General features: G+C 56.7%; 8 protein-coding genes across 8 annotated transcripts; 3 read left to right on the top strand and 5 right to left on the bottom strand.

Annotated features, from left to right (window-relative positions):
• Window positions 1–107: 107 nt before the first annotated feature.
• Window positions 108–636, bottom strand: SCHCODRAFT_02605978 (uncharacterized protein). The gene has a single exon (XM_050344194.1). The coding sequence runs from the start codon at window positions 577–579 to the stop codon at window positions 409–411; it is 171 nt and encodes a 56-aa protein (XP_050202833.1). The 5' UTR covers window positions 580–636; the 3' UTR covers window positions 108–408.
• A 7-nt stretch (window positions 637–643) lies between these two features.
• Window positions 644–3,952, bottom strand: SCHCODRAFT_02485397 (Dbl homology domain-containing protein; the record flags this gene model as incomplete). Its single annotated transcript, XM_003035163.1, has 5 exons — window positions 644–1,256; window positions 1,304–1,365; window positions 1,414–2,223; window positions 2,279–3,083; window positions 3,129–3,952. 5 exons carry the CDS (start codon window positions 3,950–3,952, stop codon window positions 644–646), a joined length of 3,114 nt encoding a protein of 1,037 aa, XP_003035209.1.
• Window positions 3,953–4,090: 138 nt separating this feature from the next.
• SCHCODRAFT_02481563 (uncharacterized protein) lies at window positions 4,091–4,909 on the top strand (the record flags this gene model as incomplete). Its single annotated transcript, XM_003035981.1, has 2 exons — window positions 4,091–4,308; window positions 4,357–4,909. 2 exons carry the CDS (start codon window positions 4,091–4,093, stop codon window positions 4,907–4,909), a joined length of 771 nt encoding a protein of 256 aa, XP_003036027.1.
• Window positions 4,639–7,073, bottom strand: SCHCODRAFT_02605984 (uncharacterized protein). The gene is made up of 2 exons (XM_003035162.3): window positions 5,178–7,073; window positions 4,639–5,123 (listed from the first exon to the last, which is right to left on the bottom strand). The coding sequence occupies exons 1-2, from the start codon at window positions 6,903–6,905 to the stop codon at window positions 5,094–5,096; spliced, it is 1,758 nt and encodes a 585-aa protein (XP_003035208.2). The 5' UTR covers window positions 6,906–7,073; the 3' UTR covers window positions 4,639–5,093.
• A 121-nt stretch (window positions 7,074–7,194) lies between these two features.
• Window positions 7,195–10,755, bottom strand: SCHCODRAFT_02605987 (DUF300-domain-containing protein). Its single transcript, XM_050344195.1, has 13 exons — window positions 10,462–10,755; window positions 10,396–10,403; window positions 10,250–10,339; window positions 10,182–10,197; window positions 10,064–10,131; window positions 9,789–10,013; window positions 9,676–9,740; window positions 9,545–9,626; window positions 9,366–9,492; window positions 9,252–9,316; window positions 9,134–9,201; window positions 8,542–9,083; window positions 7,195–8,491 (listed from the first exon to the last, which is right to left on the bottom strand). Exons 1-13 carry the CDS (start codon window positions 10,535–10,537, stop codon window positions 7,329–7,331), a joined length of 2,595 nt encoding a protein of 864 aa, XP_050202834.1. The 5' UTR covers window positions 10,538–10,755; the 3' UTR covers window positions 7,195–7,328.
• Window positions 10,756–10,894: 139 nt separating this feature from the next.
• SCHCODRAFT_02682712 (uncharacterized protein) lies at window positions 10,895–12,174 on the top strand. The gene is made up of 2 exons (XM_003035980.3): window positions 10,895–11,472; window positions 11,523–12,174. Exons 1-2 carry the CDS (start codon window positions 11,250–11,252, stop codon window positions 11,927–11,929), a joined length of 630 nt encoding a protein of 209 aa, XP_003036026.1. The 5' UTR covers window positions 10,895–11,249; the 3' UTR covers window positions 11,930–12,174.
• SCHCODRAFT_02605991 (uncharacterized protein) lies at window positions 10,914–11,123 on the top strand. Its single transcript, XM_050344196.1, has one exon. The coding sequence runs from the start codon at window positions 10,926–10,928 to the stop codon at window positions 11,091–11,093; it is 168 nt and encodes a 55-aa protein (XP_050202835.1). The 5' UTR covers window positions 10,914–10,925; the 3' UTR covers window positions 11,094–11,123.
• A 5-nt stretch (window positions 12,175–12,179) lies between the features above and the next one.
• Window positions 12,180–14,550, bottom strand: SCHCODRAFT_01187230 (uncharacterized protein; the record flags this gene model as incomplete). Its single annotated transcript, XM_003035160.2, has 9 exons — window positions 12,180–12,540; window positions 12,592–12,683; window positions 12,733–12,924; window positions 12,986–13,233; window positions 13,295–13,354; window positions 13,408–13,583; window positions 13,629–14,014; window positions 14,069–14,153; window positions 14,207–14,550. The coding sequence occupies 9 exons, from the start codon at window positions 14,548–14,550 to the stop codon at window positions 12,180–12,182; spliced, it is 1,944 nt and encodes a 647-aa protein (XP_003035206.1).
• Between the last annotated feature and the right edge of the window lie 197 nt (window positions 14,551–14,747).

Here is a 14,747-nt window from a genome sequence, read left to right on the forward strand (position 1 = left end):
GAGCACCTTTCACATTCAAACGCTGTACGATGATTCTCTCTACCTTGGAACACCTTTCGTTCTGCAACGTCATCGCGAGAATCCTCCATGTCAACTGTATCAAACTGGCGAAGCGCAGCCACTGTCCAATTTCGCCCACAATATACCACCACGAAGCCCGAGAACGGGTTGCACTGCAAACAAATCCGCGAAGGCAGAAGATATAAAGAAAGGGTACGTAGCATGATAATACAGGAACTCTTGACCTACATATACTACTCGGGTAACGAATAGATGGGGGATATACTGCTATTTTACCGGTAAATGAGCGTGCAGTGATTGAGCCGTCCTTTGGACGCAAGGCGTTGAATGAATGTGGGGGCGAGCAAAGGAGACGTCGGTGCGTGGGCGAGCGCAGCATACGTGGTATCATAACAAAGGGTGGCGTGGTAACGTGAGAATTATGGTCTTGTACCACCAGGGAAGAGGTATGTATGCTGGCAATGCATTCAATAATATATAAGTCATACGGTAGGTGCGAATGGAGGGGAGAAGGAAAGCATGGTAGAGGTATGAGGGGTGCAGGGCAATGACAATCATCAGGTGTGAAGGACGCAAGGAAGACGGACCAGCAGCGGCAGCGAAGATCAAGCAGTCTGTGTCATCAAACGTTTTTTAGAGACGGGTCGTTCCTGACAATTTGGCGATAGAGGCCTACCCCAGAGTCCTCGGACGGCGCCGGCGACGACTGCATCGCCTTCGCCTGGATTGGCTTCGCTGCTGCAGACGCGGGCGTGCTCGTCTGCGACATGTTGCGTGGTCGACGCGCATTTGTGGGTGGCGATGATAGCGGCGACGTTGGGCTGTTCCATGCAGGCCGGCCAGCGATGGTGGACTTCGATCCATGTCCGTCCTCCGACTGCTGCGGGCGACGTGACGTCGGGGTCGCAGCTGTCCTGCGGCTACCTGGTCGTAGCGGTTGTTGAGTACTGTCGCCGGACACTAATCGTGTGCCGAACTTGGCGTTCGCGGAGGACTCTCGTCCGTAAGAGACCGCGCCGGGAACGCCACCGCGTCGCGGTACCGTGATACGTCCACCTCTGTTGATGTTGAGAGGTTTCTGCACGGTTATCTTGTCCGCGCCCCAGTACGAGAAGCTCATCTTGCTCTTGCGGTCGGAGTCGTCGGATTCGTTGCCCGGATCCTCGTCATGATTGCTGGTGGGTGTTGGGCTCAGTGTGTTCGAGTTATGTTTCGCGGCCTTGGCGCGCAAGACACTGCACAGAGATTAGATGTCGCATAACAAGAAATGGTAGTTGCTTACTCGTCCATCGACACTGCACCCTCTCGAGGTTGTATGACTTCGCCAATATCCCATGTCTCGATCTGGGCTCTAATGAGATACGGAACACCCCAGGACGGCAGGGTACGCACCTTCAGGAATTTGTACAGGTTCCGCGGCTTCGTGGTCGAATTTCGTCGCCCAGTCGTCGCGTACTTCGCACGTCCTTGGAACTCGGGTAACGAATTCGTCCGGGAGTTCGTATGCGCGACCAATGGTAGAGACGTCGTGCCGGTACGTTGGCACTGCAACACAACGTCATTGAAAACAACGAACCACAGGTCCTTCTTCCCTCCAATACCACCGAGGCTGGGGTTGAGCACATCGCTGAGCCGCTTGAACGACGACTTCCCCCGCACATTCTTCCCATTGGCGATGGCTGGCGGTGGTGATGACCCATTCCCTCCCGGCCCAATCGATCCCAGCGTCGGCACGCATGGTCGCTCCTCGACGAGTATACGCGAAGGCTTGGGCTGAGCCAGCTGCCGGACCTTCTCCAGACCCTCGATACGTGCGAAGACATCGCGCGTCTTGTCGCGCTCCTCCTTCTGGATCTTCTCGTCCTCAATGCTACGCACGATCTGCTCAACCTCTGCGACCATCTGCAGCGTACTCTCGTACTCGAAAGTACTCGGGTCGGTGTGGAAGAGCAGGTTCTGGAAGAGGAGCGGGTACTTGAGCAGTCGCTGGAAAGGCTTGGACAGCGTGATGGCAAGTCCGGTCTCGCCCTTCTCCATAGCTATCTCCTCAAGTTTTTGCAAGGCCTTGCAGACCTTCTGCCACTCGTGAGCGTCCTGCTTCTTCGGCTTCTTCGTGTTGACATTGGAGAGGGCGTCGTCGGCCTCCTCCAATGCCCTCTCCAGATGTAATACGTATCTTGCATAGCCTTGGAAGATGTCCGACTGTCATACACGTGAATCAGATGAACAAACACGAGTAAACATGATAGGCACGTACGTTCGACACGAAGACGTCTGCGAGAGACCGAACCAGCGGGTATTGGTCGTCATATCTCTTTTTAAGCGCCTCTGATAGCCGCTTATGTCCGTCGAGGACACCGCCGTCGATAACCTCCAGGCATATCCGCAAGTCTTCTGGCAGCTGATGCGGCGCTATAGAGTCGCCGAGGAGGGCTGCGCTGCTGGCTGCCTGGCTGTCCGTCCCGCTCTGGCTCTTCTTGAGCTTGCGAAGGACTCCGCCAGACCGTGTTGGCGCTGGGGACGAGACCTTGCGCTCGGAAGCACCCTGGCTGAAGTTGCGCTCGCGCTCCATGATGACAGATTGGCGACCAAGCGAGTGCGTCGACGCGCTCGGATTGGCTCGTGGGGGCGGAGGAAGTGAATGATGTGATCTCGATGGGAAGGGCACGGCGGTGCCTCCTTTGCCTCCTGCGTTCTTCGTGACGGTGGCACGGTAGGGTGAGCGTGGGTGATTAAGGCGCGCTGCCTGGCTCATCGCACCGCCCGTCCGGCGGGAAGAAGGATATCCCTTGCCAAGCCTGTCGTCCTGCTCGTCTTCCTCGTCCGTGTCTACGGCGTCGACCGGAGGAGTGACAGATGGCGGGGTGGGCGACATGAAGCGCGCGGCAATAGGCGGGAGGTGGTCATTAGATGTTGTTACAGGGGATTCTGAACGATAGTAGTCGTAGTCGAGATTCGGTGTTGATGACAATGGGGAGGTAATGGAGGAGGAGGTCGCCGAGAAGGGATGCAAAAGAGGATCGATGAATGTCTCCTTCATCTTTATTAATTCCTGGACGTATCTGCAAGCAATTAGAGAAGTACGGGAAGAAGGGTCCAATACTTACCTCTCCTCGCTGGATATAATCTCGAAAAGGACCTCTTGACGTGTTCGCTCCCTCGAGCCGAGGTTTGAGACGAGATCGTCCTCGGTGACCTCTGACCAGGAGGTGGCGGAAAGGATGCGACTGCTGTTGTCTGAAGACATGGTGGAGAAGGGAGTACCGGAGCGTAGGGACTGTGCCGAGCCCTGCATGGACGGGGACGCTGTCCTGACCGACGCCTTCGCGCTCGCCTTGGTGGAAGCGACGTCCGTCCTGGATGATGAGGCACCCGTAGACGCGCGCGGTTTCTCGCCGTGCGCAGCCTGAAATCGCGAGACGCTTGTCTTTGCCGGCGCCGGCGCTGGGCTTTGGCTGGGTGTGAGCGCGGTGGGCTCGGATGGGACGCGGTCGAGCGCGGTAGCGCCAGCAGGTGTTGGGGGAGGGGAGATGAAGGCGACCTTCTTATGGACTTCGCTACTAGTGATGCTGCTCGTGCCATTGAGAGTCTTGCGGGAGCTCCTCCCCGTAGACTCTTGCTCGTGACGGGGTGCGGTCGCGGGGAGGTCGGGGACGGTGTCCTCGCTTGCTTCCGGAGGCGATGGGGTTGGCGTCGGCGAAGGAGAGGGGGCAGAACGAGAGCCAGGAGCGAGCTGGCCAAGGATCTCATCCGGTACGACCTCTGGCAGCGGCTTGAACGTCGTGTAACCCGTCGGCGTCGCGTTCCGTTGCGGCGGCGAGTCTTCCTGCGGTGGCCATTGGCGCAGCGGGGGGAACTTCTCCTTCTGAACTGACGGGTCCTTGTCCTTGCTGTCCTTGCTGCCAAAATGTCGAGAGAAGAAGGCCTTCATCGCTGAGGGACGCGGCGACGGGGACAGCGACGACGACGACGGGATGGGAAACGAACCTCGTGCGCGCCGTGTCAAACTTTCCCGTTGCCTCATGTTTTTGATGCCGGTTTCGGCTTGCTTTCTACCACCATCATGGCAATGCTCCCTGCTCATCTTACGAAAGACAAGGCAGTCCTACACTGCCAATTCCTCGAAAATACCTTTGAGCTCGCTCAGCTAGACGACGGTGCCGTCAACGGGACTGCCCTTTGGCTTTCCGGCCAGGTTATGTCCTACTACATAGCTGACAACTTTCGGCCAAAACCTCGCTGCGAGAACAAGCTATGCGAACTAGGAAGTGGCATTGGGCTGACTGCGTATGCCTCACTCAGCTAGAACCGGAGGGCCTCTAATTTGGCGCCTAGACTCGCGGCTGCATCACTAGGATGGCAAGTGCTCGCAACCGACATCGAACAAGTCGTAAACAACGTACTTCGCCCGAATATCCTTCAAAATTCCACCAGTACGCGTCAAAATATACAGGTATCCGAACTAGACTGGACTATCCCGCCGGAAGACTGGTGTTGGGAAGATGCGCGTGCGATAGCTACTTCTGAATTATCAGCACGTACATCATGTCCACCATCGAAAACGGCGTCGCTTGCGCCTCCTTTCGACTTGATCTGCACGGGGGATACAGTATACTCGCCAGAGCTAGTAGCGCCGCTTCTGCGGACCCTACATGCAATCTGCAACGCGTCGAGAGTGCGCAAGCCGGTCGTGCTTCTATGTCTCGAGCGTCGCGATCCAGCTGTCGCAGATAGGCTCCTTGGAGACGCGAAGGATGTCTGGCAGTTCGTGATCGATAAGGTCCCGCAGCGCAAGCTAGTGAAGGCATTGGAAAGGGGAGGTGTGCATTGGGCAAAGGATGACTGGGATGGGATCGAGCTGTATAAACTGCGCTTAGACGTACAGTAACGTCTGGTAGAACTAACCAGATATCATCGCTCTGCGATAGTTTTCCCCGAAAGCATTGAAGTCAAACGAGATCGGTTATAGAAGTACAGCACGTATACAGCGAACGTCCACAAGTGCTCAGGCGGGGAACATACCAGTACACATCCTTGCGCAGATCCTACAAAACAAGCTGACAGTCGTCACATCAATGGCCGTGCAGGTGAAGGTCAAGATACTGCAAAATGAACGTTCACAGCCCGAAGTACATCGAGAGACGAGCGGTACTCGCCATTCCACGATTGATGGCCACGGACTTCAGGTCGCAGTCATTCAGGCCATACACCTCGAGCCCGCGCTCCGAGAACGCCCGCAGCTCCTTGATGCGCGCGTCCGGCAGCGGGCACTTGACCTCCAAGCACATAAACTCGGGGCACTGCATCCGCGCCGCGACGAGCTGCACCAGCTCCTGGTCGCACACCGGGCGCCGACCGATGAGCGTGAAGGAGAAGCGGCGCAGGACGGGCAGCACGCGCGGCTTTCCCTCGCAGGTCAACGCGCTCATCTCCGCGAAGAGCAGCTGGATGAACGTCGCCGCGCCCTCCAGCACATCGAGGGTGACCTCGAAATTGCGGACGTGGGGCATGATCTCGACTATCCGCCGGACGATCTGCGCACTGACGTTCGTCCCCCGCAAAAACCGCAAGGTCAGGATGAGACTCGTGATCTTGCAGCCTGACCGCTGGATCATCTCCTCGAGTGCGTCGCAGTCCGGAAGACTGTGTAGGACCAGCCTTGATAGTCGTGGCGCCGAGATGACGGTGAATGGCGAGCGAGTCACAGGCGCTGGTGTTTGTGGCAAGAAAGTGTGATTGTTGGTCTCGACGTCGAGCTTCGTGGCGCAAGTCTCCGCGATCGCATCTGTTGGCGAAGGGCCCCTGCCGGCGTATATGCGCGCAAGGACGAGTTTGCGACAGTGTTCGAAGAGGTAGGCGATATGAGACCAGTCCATCCCAATGACCGTGATGTGCGTGAGCTGCTCGTACGGCAACGCGGTGCGATTCGGATAGAACGGCGGGCACAGCATCACTGTCCTTAGGCGGGGTGCGTCTGCAAACATGCGTAGTTGCGACACGGACTCAAAGTCTTCGCCAGGAAATGGCCTATCGGAGGACAGCGACAGAGTGGTCAACTGGGGGACTGCGCCTTCAAAACCAGCTAAACTGCGGAGGGTGCGCGGTCCGAGGGATATCTTGGCTGAGCGCCAACGCTCGGAGTTGGCGAATATAGGATCCTCGGTGATTGGCTGCTCAAGAGGGAGCCCATAGTCCTCTCGTTCACTGCCATGCATCAGGATGCTGCTGAAGTCCTCGATGACCAGCGAGAAGGGTTTCGGTGCTGTGATGGCGAGCTGCTCGTGTAGCGCACGGCGCCGGCGCTCGATATGCTCTGGCGTCTGCCCCCTTGCGATGAGGTGAGGGAGGAACTCGGCGTGATTGGAGAGGATGATCGTTCTCCATGAGTGGCACACCCTCTGGCAGACGTTCTTGCGTAGCTGCAGAGGCAGGCGTACATCCGGGATATCCTGCACGTAGCGGAATATGGTGGTCAAGATTTCAAGGGGGAGGCGGCGGATGGGGGAGATGAGGGATCGGTTGGCGTCCGCTACGCGTTGTAGCTCCCCGCGCTTCCTCTTCAGCTCGCGCATAACCTTCTCGAGATCGACGATTTCGTCGTCGTAGCGGCCAATATCGGACTCATATATGGCGATCTGTTCGTCAATGGCGTCGGGGTTGACGTGCATGCGGGATATCCCTCCCCGTAGTGCGGCGTATACGGGCTGGATGGCCTTCCTGAGGTCCCGGTTCTCGCAGACAAGGGTGTGATCGCAGTGGTAGCAGATCCTTGTCTCCACCGGGGGGAGCTTGTCCCGTGGCACCTCGGGAGTATGGCAATCATGACCAGCGCTCGATGATGATTCGGGGGGCGACGAAGACGGGCGGGAGATCATGTTGGCCATTGTCGCGAGCGCGCTTGATGACTCTGGGCGATTGAATTGCTGGCGAATGCGACAAGATGGCGGTTTGAGGCAAGATAGAAGGGTATTTGGAGCCGTGGGGGTATCAAAGGCGCCGACGCGTGCCACGACGTCAACGCGCTCGGGGAGAAATGCGGAACGTCAATTGCCGAGTCCGCGGGATTGATCCTTTGAGCCACGTGCGCTACTTTCCTCCGAACCCGAGTTCGAATGCTTGCGTGCACGCTGATGCTGAGAGCAGACCCAAGAAGGGCTCAGTCGCCACGTAGATAGCCAGGACAACAGTTTATATTAGCAATAAGTTTCCTAAGATCCAAAGTCACAGGTACAAATAGCGAGGTCAATCGTGCAATGTCATGCGGGAAGGCAGCCTTCCCGTTTGTTCGTTGTGTGTCGTCGTGAATGTCATGAAGATCGTGAGAAGTAGACGTCCCCACCCAGGTTCATGGGATCGTACGACTGCTCTGGAGGTGTAATCTGGTGGCTGTTGTGCGGGCTTTGAGCAAGCGGGCAAGGCATCCGAGGCACTGGCCGGGCCTTCGGCGAGCGAGTATGGTCGGAGGAGGATAGTCTCGGGTAGCCGGCGCCGGGTGGCAAGGAGGATATAGGTTGCTGAGTAGGGAGACGATACGCAGCGTCACGGAAGTGAGATGTAGCGGGAGAGGTCGGATGGTACACTGATTCGTGTACCGGGGATTGGTAGCCATTGCCTGTAGCACGATCCCGGGAACGCTTCGCACCAGCGTCCGACTGCCACGGTGCACGGGGCGATTGAGGTGTCCGCGAAGTGCGAGAAGGATGGCTAACATCGGACGATGTGCGCGCTGATTCCGGCACTGCAGTCATATGCATGACGTGCGCCTCCTGCGAGCCCGCCTCCTTCACTTCGGACAGCCCTCCTTCTACGCGTCGCTCGCCCACCGCCGAAAGCCCTGTCGGCATCGGCGTCCCCGTCACAAGCCTCGCGCGCGGCGTCGCGCGAGACGGCGCAACACCATCAGCAGACACTGAGGGCAAAGATTGAACGCTCGTTGCCGGGTGATGCAGAGCGGTCGACGAAGGGTTCTGGCTCGCAGGAAAGATGCGTGCCATGACACTGTCTGCACGGTCCAGAGGCGGGCGACGATGACCGGTGTATAGAGATTCGTTGGGAGGCAAGGATGCTTCATGACGCTGTGCGCGCGGGGAGCGAGGCGAAGCACCAGGTGGTCTGAAGCGCGATGGCGGGGCCTCCGTGTCCAGGTCACTATCGTGCACAGTAGTATAACGGTCGCGGGAGGGACCGCGGGTACGTGTTGGCGAGTATAGGACGCTTGGTGGTGGCGGTTCATCATAGTCAACGTCTTCGTCCAGGAGCTGTCGTTGCTGGGCTGCTTCCTGGCTGTCCCTTGGTCGATGCCGGTCATGCTTAGGTCTTGAAGGCTGTCGAGATGAGTGTCGTGAGGTAGCAGACATAGGGGATTCGGGTGCCTCGTGTCCGGTCTGAGAGATGCGATTATAGACGTTGCGCCACCACGACCGTTGTTGACGATGCCCAGAGGGATGGGCACGATCGTGGTCAGAGTAGGCTGCAGAGGATGCTTAGCGCGTAACAACGCACGATATGGAGCACACTCACGATCAACGTAGCCTCGCCTTGTCAATTCCCTCTCGAACTGCTTCTCCAGACCTTCGCTCCGTTCGCGTTGCAGATACCCAACGTGAAGACCATACTTCTGCGCATCTCCAACACCAAGCCACTGCCTCTCCGCGTCAAGGTCATCGTCCAAGGACACATCCGGGAGCGTCGCCTTCGCTTCCTCGACATACGCAGCGTCCTTCTCCTTCCTCGCAAGCATATCCTTCTCCTTGGTCATACGCGCACCCTTATCCTTCTCCACCGGCGCCGGTAAATCCGCGATCCTCGGTCTCCCAAACACACTCTCGTAGTATGTCTGCCGCTTCGCCGGACGGTCGATCTTGGGCTCCCGACCACGCGCCTTCTGCCACATATACTTAGTGCCGACCCACAACTCGCGTGCCGTCTCGCGGAAGTCAAAGGCGTGGCCGAGGGAGCGCAGCCGGCGGGTGCGTTCGATGGGGGCGGCTGTTGAGTCTGGGAGGTAGTAAGGGATGTAGACCTTGAAGGTGAAGGCCTTGACGTGGACGAGGGCGAAGCAGCTAGGAGGAGGTTTAGTGGAGGTGAGGAGGAAGATGTTGTGAAAGCGTACGCCATCTCAAAGGTTTCGAGTAGTGCACCGATGCCTATGTTAACGTCCTCCGCAGTCATGTACTCGGTCTATGAGGCGAGCTCAGCATAGCGACACGCTTATCAGTAGCCTCGCGTACATCTTTGACCACCCCAAACATCGTCAGGACCGAGAGAAACGTCGCTTGCCAGAAGGTGAGGAAAACTAGGAAGCATCAGTGTCGAAGCCTTAAATCGGGTAGGCTCCAGCATACCAACGGCCTTGATAGCGAACAGCTTGAGCAGCGGCTTCTGGGGTGCAAGGTACTCCGATACAGCGACGTACAGCTGAATTAGGCAGTACATAGCGATGGTGACCGAGATGGAGATGATGATAGTCAGCTATTGAGAAGAGTGAGTATTGAGGACAGAGTCCGTCGCGAAGCCAACCTACGTAGATATGGCCCCACCCGAGACCCCAGGAGGCTTCGCAGTACAGGCCGGCGTAGTCCAGAATGACGGCAGCAAGCGTACAACTAGGAAGGTCCATTTAGCTGTGAAAAGTAAACAAGGTGAGCGACGTACAGAGGTCGGACAACACAGTACTGCAGCACACCCCATTTCATGAGTTGCAAGAAATATAGGCCATCCTTGCAGTAGGTCAGCATGGTGACAGACTGCACCTGACGCGCACATACCGCTGGCTTCCACTTGACCCATCCCAGCGGAAGCACCCACTTCTTCACCGTGGTTCCGCTTCGTATCGCTTGCCTCTCTTGCTCGTAGGAAAGGCCCTCCTTTGCAAATATCATTTGCTGGGTCTGATAGTCGGGGGACAGATAAAGAAGGAGTAGATAAAAGAAAGACGTGAGGACGGTGGACTCGTAGCAATCTCGGACAAGGATGATCGGCGTAGAATGATTCTGGGTAGGCTGCGTAAGTGATGGGCGAGGGGGGACAAGGTGGGACATACCCAGAAGAAGTATGACGCTAAGCTGACTATGGCGTAGATGGGGACCAGGAAGAGGATGCGGACGATGTCTGTACGCGTGTTAGTTGGGGGAGTGAAGAGGGTGTGTTGTGGCACGTACGCCTCTGCTCATGTTTCTATCGTGAGGTGGATTAGCCGGTGCGCAAAGAGAGCGATGAAGTCACGCACGTTGTGATACCACTGGAGGTGCTTGTCTATGAGCCAGAAGGACACTCCGCATGCGATCAGAGTGAAGACGCCCGACACAAGCCATCCAATCTAGTAGAGCCATCAGCACTTGGGGAGTTCTGGATGTCTGAGGAGAACCGACGAACGTGGTGCGCTGGGGGAAGGGGGACAGTCAGTCTCTCCTCGTGGGGAAGAATCGAACGGCGACGCACTTTGGATGACTAGCTTCCCATTCTGGAAGAGGGATGGCCCATCCGGTGCGACCTCCTTGTAGCATCGCTCCCCCATGGTATCTTGAGATTAACAGGTCGTCCTTCACTGATCCAATAGCTTGCAGTCCGTGGCTAGTAGATCATGTACGCGATCGTGAATGGTCGTGAGAGACCGGTCCAGGTAACTCGCGCGCTCTGTGAAGGGGAGGGGGAGGGGGGATTGGGTCTCGAGCCAGAGGAAGCGATCCCACGTCGAGGATGATGGGCAGCCGAGTCCCGGCTGCAGCCAAGCGCTGGTCCGTCACTTGCGTCGCGGTGACACCATGAACGCCCTAACCGCATTTGGCAAGTGATATCGTGCGAAAGAAGCCGGGACTTTCCGTTTTGCTTCCGCCCTCGCTTGTCATTTTATCAAAGTCAGCTTTGAACGGCCACTGTTGTCGTCTGACGCTCAGTCAACGCGCATGGACAACGCGCCGCCGCCAGAGTCACTTGCTCTTCGTCTTTCACCCTGCCGAAGCTACTTCGTCGTCCCCTCACAAGTTGCCATTGAGTGCTTTCCTGCCCAAGCGGAAGGTCCCTTGCTATCTTTGAGGCCATTGCCCAAGTTCGACAGTGGCAGAAGCGGGTGAATTTGCCACTCATATAGTACACTGAACAAGGTAAGTATAGCTTCTCCAATTATGTGCTATGATCCCGCCACAGCTCAGAAATGAGGCAGATCATGACTCATGAGCTTCGAGCCACTCGTTTGGCCTTCAAACGCTTACTTGCTTTGTTCTGATTAGATGACCGAACCACGCCGCTGGAACATCAGCATAGAAGGTCAAGAGGAGAGGCCGTTTCGGGTCCCAAATCCGTCTGAATATCATTATACGCCTCCCGCCCCCAAAGCCAACGGGGACATTCGACTACCTGATAATGCGTGGTTTTCCTTCCTCAAAGTCTTCACGGCGCATTGCAATGAGGACTACCCAGCGATGAATCGATCAACTCTGGTCAAGTCTGCCGGTACGCGCAACTCGCACGTGCACTGAAGTCGAGCACTAACATCGGTCCAGCGGCCGTGTGGCAGCGACTCGATATAACGGAGAAAGCCGAGTGGTCGGAGCTCGCGTCGAGAAATCAGGAATCTCATAAGCTCGCCTTCCCTGGCTGGAAGTGGCAGCCCAACAAGAGGAAGCGCAAGGAGGAGACTCCTGGCGTGCGCGAGATTCACTATCCCCCGAGAGAAGATGAGGCCGCGGCTCCCGCTGCGCACGGCCCAAGCGAAATCGCAGCCAGCTCGCCTCCCAGTAAATTTCCTTCGCAGTCTCCAGCCGCGACGCCACCCGCTCCCGCGTCTAGTTCAGAGCACTGGGAGGACGAGATAGCATCGGCGTCGCGCAAGCTGAAGATGATTCCGGAACCTCCCTGGGCCAGTGCGTCTGCCACATCTACTTCTGCGAGCAAAGAAGCAGAGGACTGACATGTCCATATCCTCCCGCGTCGTTGTGGCGATTCGTTTCTGGCATGTCCCCATCTTATGCGTTTCTTCATATACGGCCGAAAATATTCATGACTCTATACTGCCTACATTGCATCATAATACATTCGTGATCTACATTCCTGAGGCACGGAAGACTAGTCATACAATCAACAACGGATCTTCAGAAAGGATGAATGAAACAGAGAGTGATCTGGGCGAAATACCAGAAGACGGTCAAGTGGCTGCGCGTTCAGACGTCCTGCTCTTCATTATTAACGCGAACCCGCTGCATCGGGTGTTGCTCCACCAAAGGCTTGTTCTGCCTCTTGAAGCGGCTCGCCACTTGGGAGAAAATCTTCCCAACGAAGCTCGCCATAGTAAACAAGAACGACAGCACGCTCTTCAAACCGAAGAAGGCCTTCTTCAAGACGAAGAAGACCTTCCCGAACACAGTCACATTGCTGCGACGCCTCGGGTTGCGCCAAGTGCGCGAAATGAACCAGATGATGACGGAGAAGGCCACAAAGACGAGTGTGGCGAGACCGCCGATTTGCGCTGCGTTGCAGCGCTGGAAGCCCATGAAGAGGAAGGCTGAGAGGAAGGCGATGGTGCTGGAAGTAGGATGTCAGGTGGAAAGGGCGCAACAGAGTAGTGGTACTGACCTATACATCAAGCACGCGAAAGGCAGGCTGTAGAAGATTGCGAGCAAGCCGTAGCCTGTCTCTTCGTCGTACTGGTCGGCGAGGTAGGATAGCTGCAGGATCGCGTCAGACAGTGAAGCAGTACGTCCTCATGGCACTTACAGCCTCGACATCATCTGCCACTGCCCTCGTGCGGTGGCGTCGAAGTAGCAGGATGCCTACAATCAGACCACAGATACTTGCCATCACGGACGCGTAGCTGAGCATCTGCAAGGCCGAGTGCACAACCTCACCGTCCGTATCGACCGTCTGAATAGTCAGTAGGGCGATGTTGGCATTGAGGAGGACCGTGTTCTAGTAGGCGAACACATGTATCAGCTCATCATGCAACGCGGGATATACAACTCCCACTCACATAGAGCGTGATCTCCTGCCACTCTGTCATCGCCTTGTCCATAAAGGCCATCCATTCATGATTTTGCAGGGGCGAGTCGCGGCCCAGGTCATCGAGGTCACGAATGTAGACGTCCGGCACGTAGAACAAAAGCGCGCGCGCGATGCGGAAGGTCCAGGAGGAGGGCAGTTCCTCCGGTGCGTATTCGGATTTGTCGGCTTGGAAGCGGACGTTTGGTTGTCCGTGATTCAGAACGAGGCGTTGGACGGCTGAGAAGGTGACGCAAATAAAATAGTTAGTAATGTTTAAGGCTGTTATCAGAGGCCATACCATGTTCAGCCATGAGTTCGAATACGATTCGAGCGCATCCAAGGTTGGCCCCGCCGTATTCTGAGGTTGATGTGAGCAAAGCAGGGATGAATTAGGCTTTGATAGCAGCGAACCTGATAGAGTTCCCATGAGAGTCATGAGATGATCCAGTTGCTCACGACCCCAAGGACCTGCTATCGACCGGGTGTATACGATGCGATCGCCGTATATGTGGGCTATCTGTCCATGCAACTCATGTAGCAGCGCCTTGTCGCACGGACGACAGTCCGGGAAGAAAGCGCAATGGCTCCTGCGAGGCGTCAGCGACGTTCAAACAGGTGAAGATGTCACCCACCAATATTGCGACTGGATTGCATGCCTTAGATGCGATGCGGTCTGCACAGGAACCCATCCACACTGCGGGATTGCCGAAGCCGGGAGGCTGTCGAGCCAAAACACTGTTCGCGTCTCGTGATGGACGAAGTAGTAGCCGCAAGCACCCTGGAAGAACTTCTCCATGCTCTTGCACGGGTCGTTCGCGAAGCCGCACTCGCCGCTGACATGGCCGCAGACACCGTCCGCATACCTGTACTGGTCGGGGTAGAGGTCAAGGACGAGGTCGACGTTGCCCTCCGGCCATGTGATCTCGTGGGTGGTGATGAAGTCGTCGATGGCGGCGATGGCGAGGTAGATGTAGTGAGCGGCCTCGGGGTTTCCGATATTTGTATCGACGTAGATGCGCTGAAACACGGATTCATTCAGCACGAGCAGAGTGCGAGATATCGAGAGACGTACGCGCTCGCGCCACACGAAGTAGAGAACACCTTCGGGGTGCTCGACTGCTTCCCAGCGACCATCGAGTAGGCTCTGAAGCTCGTAGCTGGGGATACTGGTAAAATGTTCGGTGTCATGAAGGGGTTAGATGCGACGTACAGAGGATACCGTATGCGTCCTGGTTGGATGTGCAAAGTACCGGGTGGTGGCGGTCTGTAGTGGATGAGCAACGCGCAGATGCAGGAGAAGACAGGAGCGTACGGGACAATGGGTCTGCTGCGACGGCGCATGAAGTTGGAAGGGGAGATCGGTACAACGCGATGCTCAGAGAAGGAAGAGAGGGAAAAGTCTTGCAGGGATGTGCCCGATGCGCACGAGACGAAGTCCTCGGGGTCGGTGAGCACCGATGAGAAGGGATACAGCACGGTATCTTCTGTAGGACTGCTCGGCGCGGTGCTCTCTGCAGGAGAGATATCCTTGCGAACGGAGGCTGACTCTGACATGTTGAGCGTAAGATACGAAGGCGGGGTGAGTGTGGCGGATCGTTCATGTCCAACTTATACAGCAATGAGAAGTGTGGCGAGGGGTGCACCTGCAAAGAAGCAGGTGACAGCAGGAGGTTCTTACCTTCTTCTGACTCATGTATTGACGAAGGCTGGTCGTCAACGTGAGGCGTAGCTGGCTTCGTATATACAATTCG

Source organism: Schizophyllum commune (genome assembly GCF_000143185.2).
Source record: "Schizophyllum commune H4-8 unplaced genomic scaffold SCHCOscaffold_1, whole genome shotgun sequence".
NCBI lineage: Eukaryota > Fungi > Basidiomycota > Agaricomycetes > Agaricales > Schizophyllaceae > Schizophyllum > Schizophyllum commune.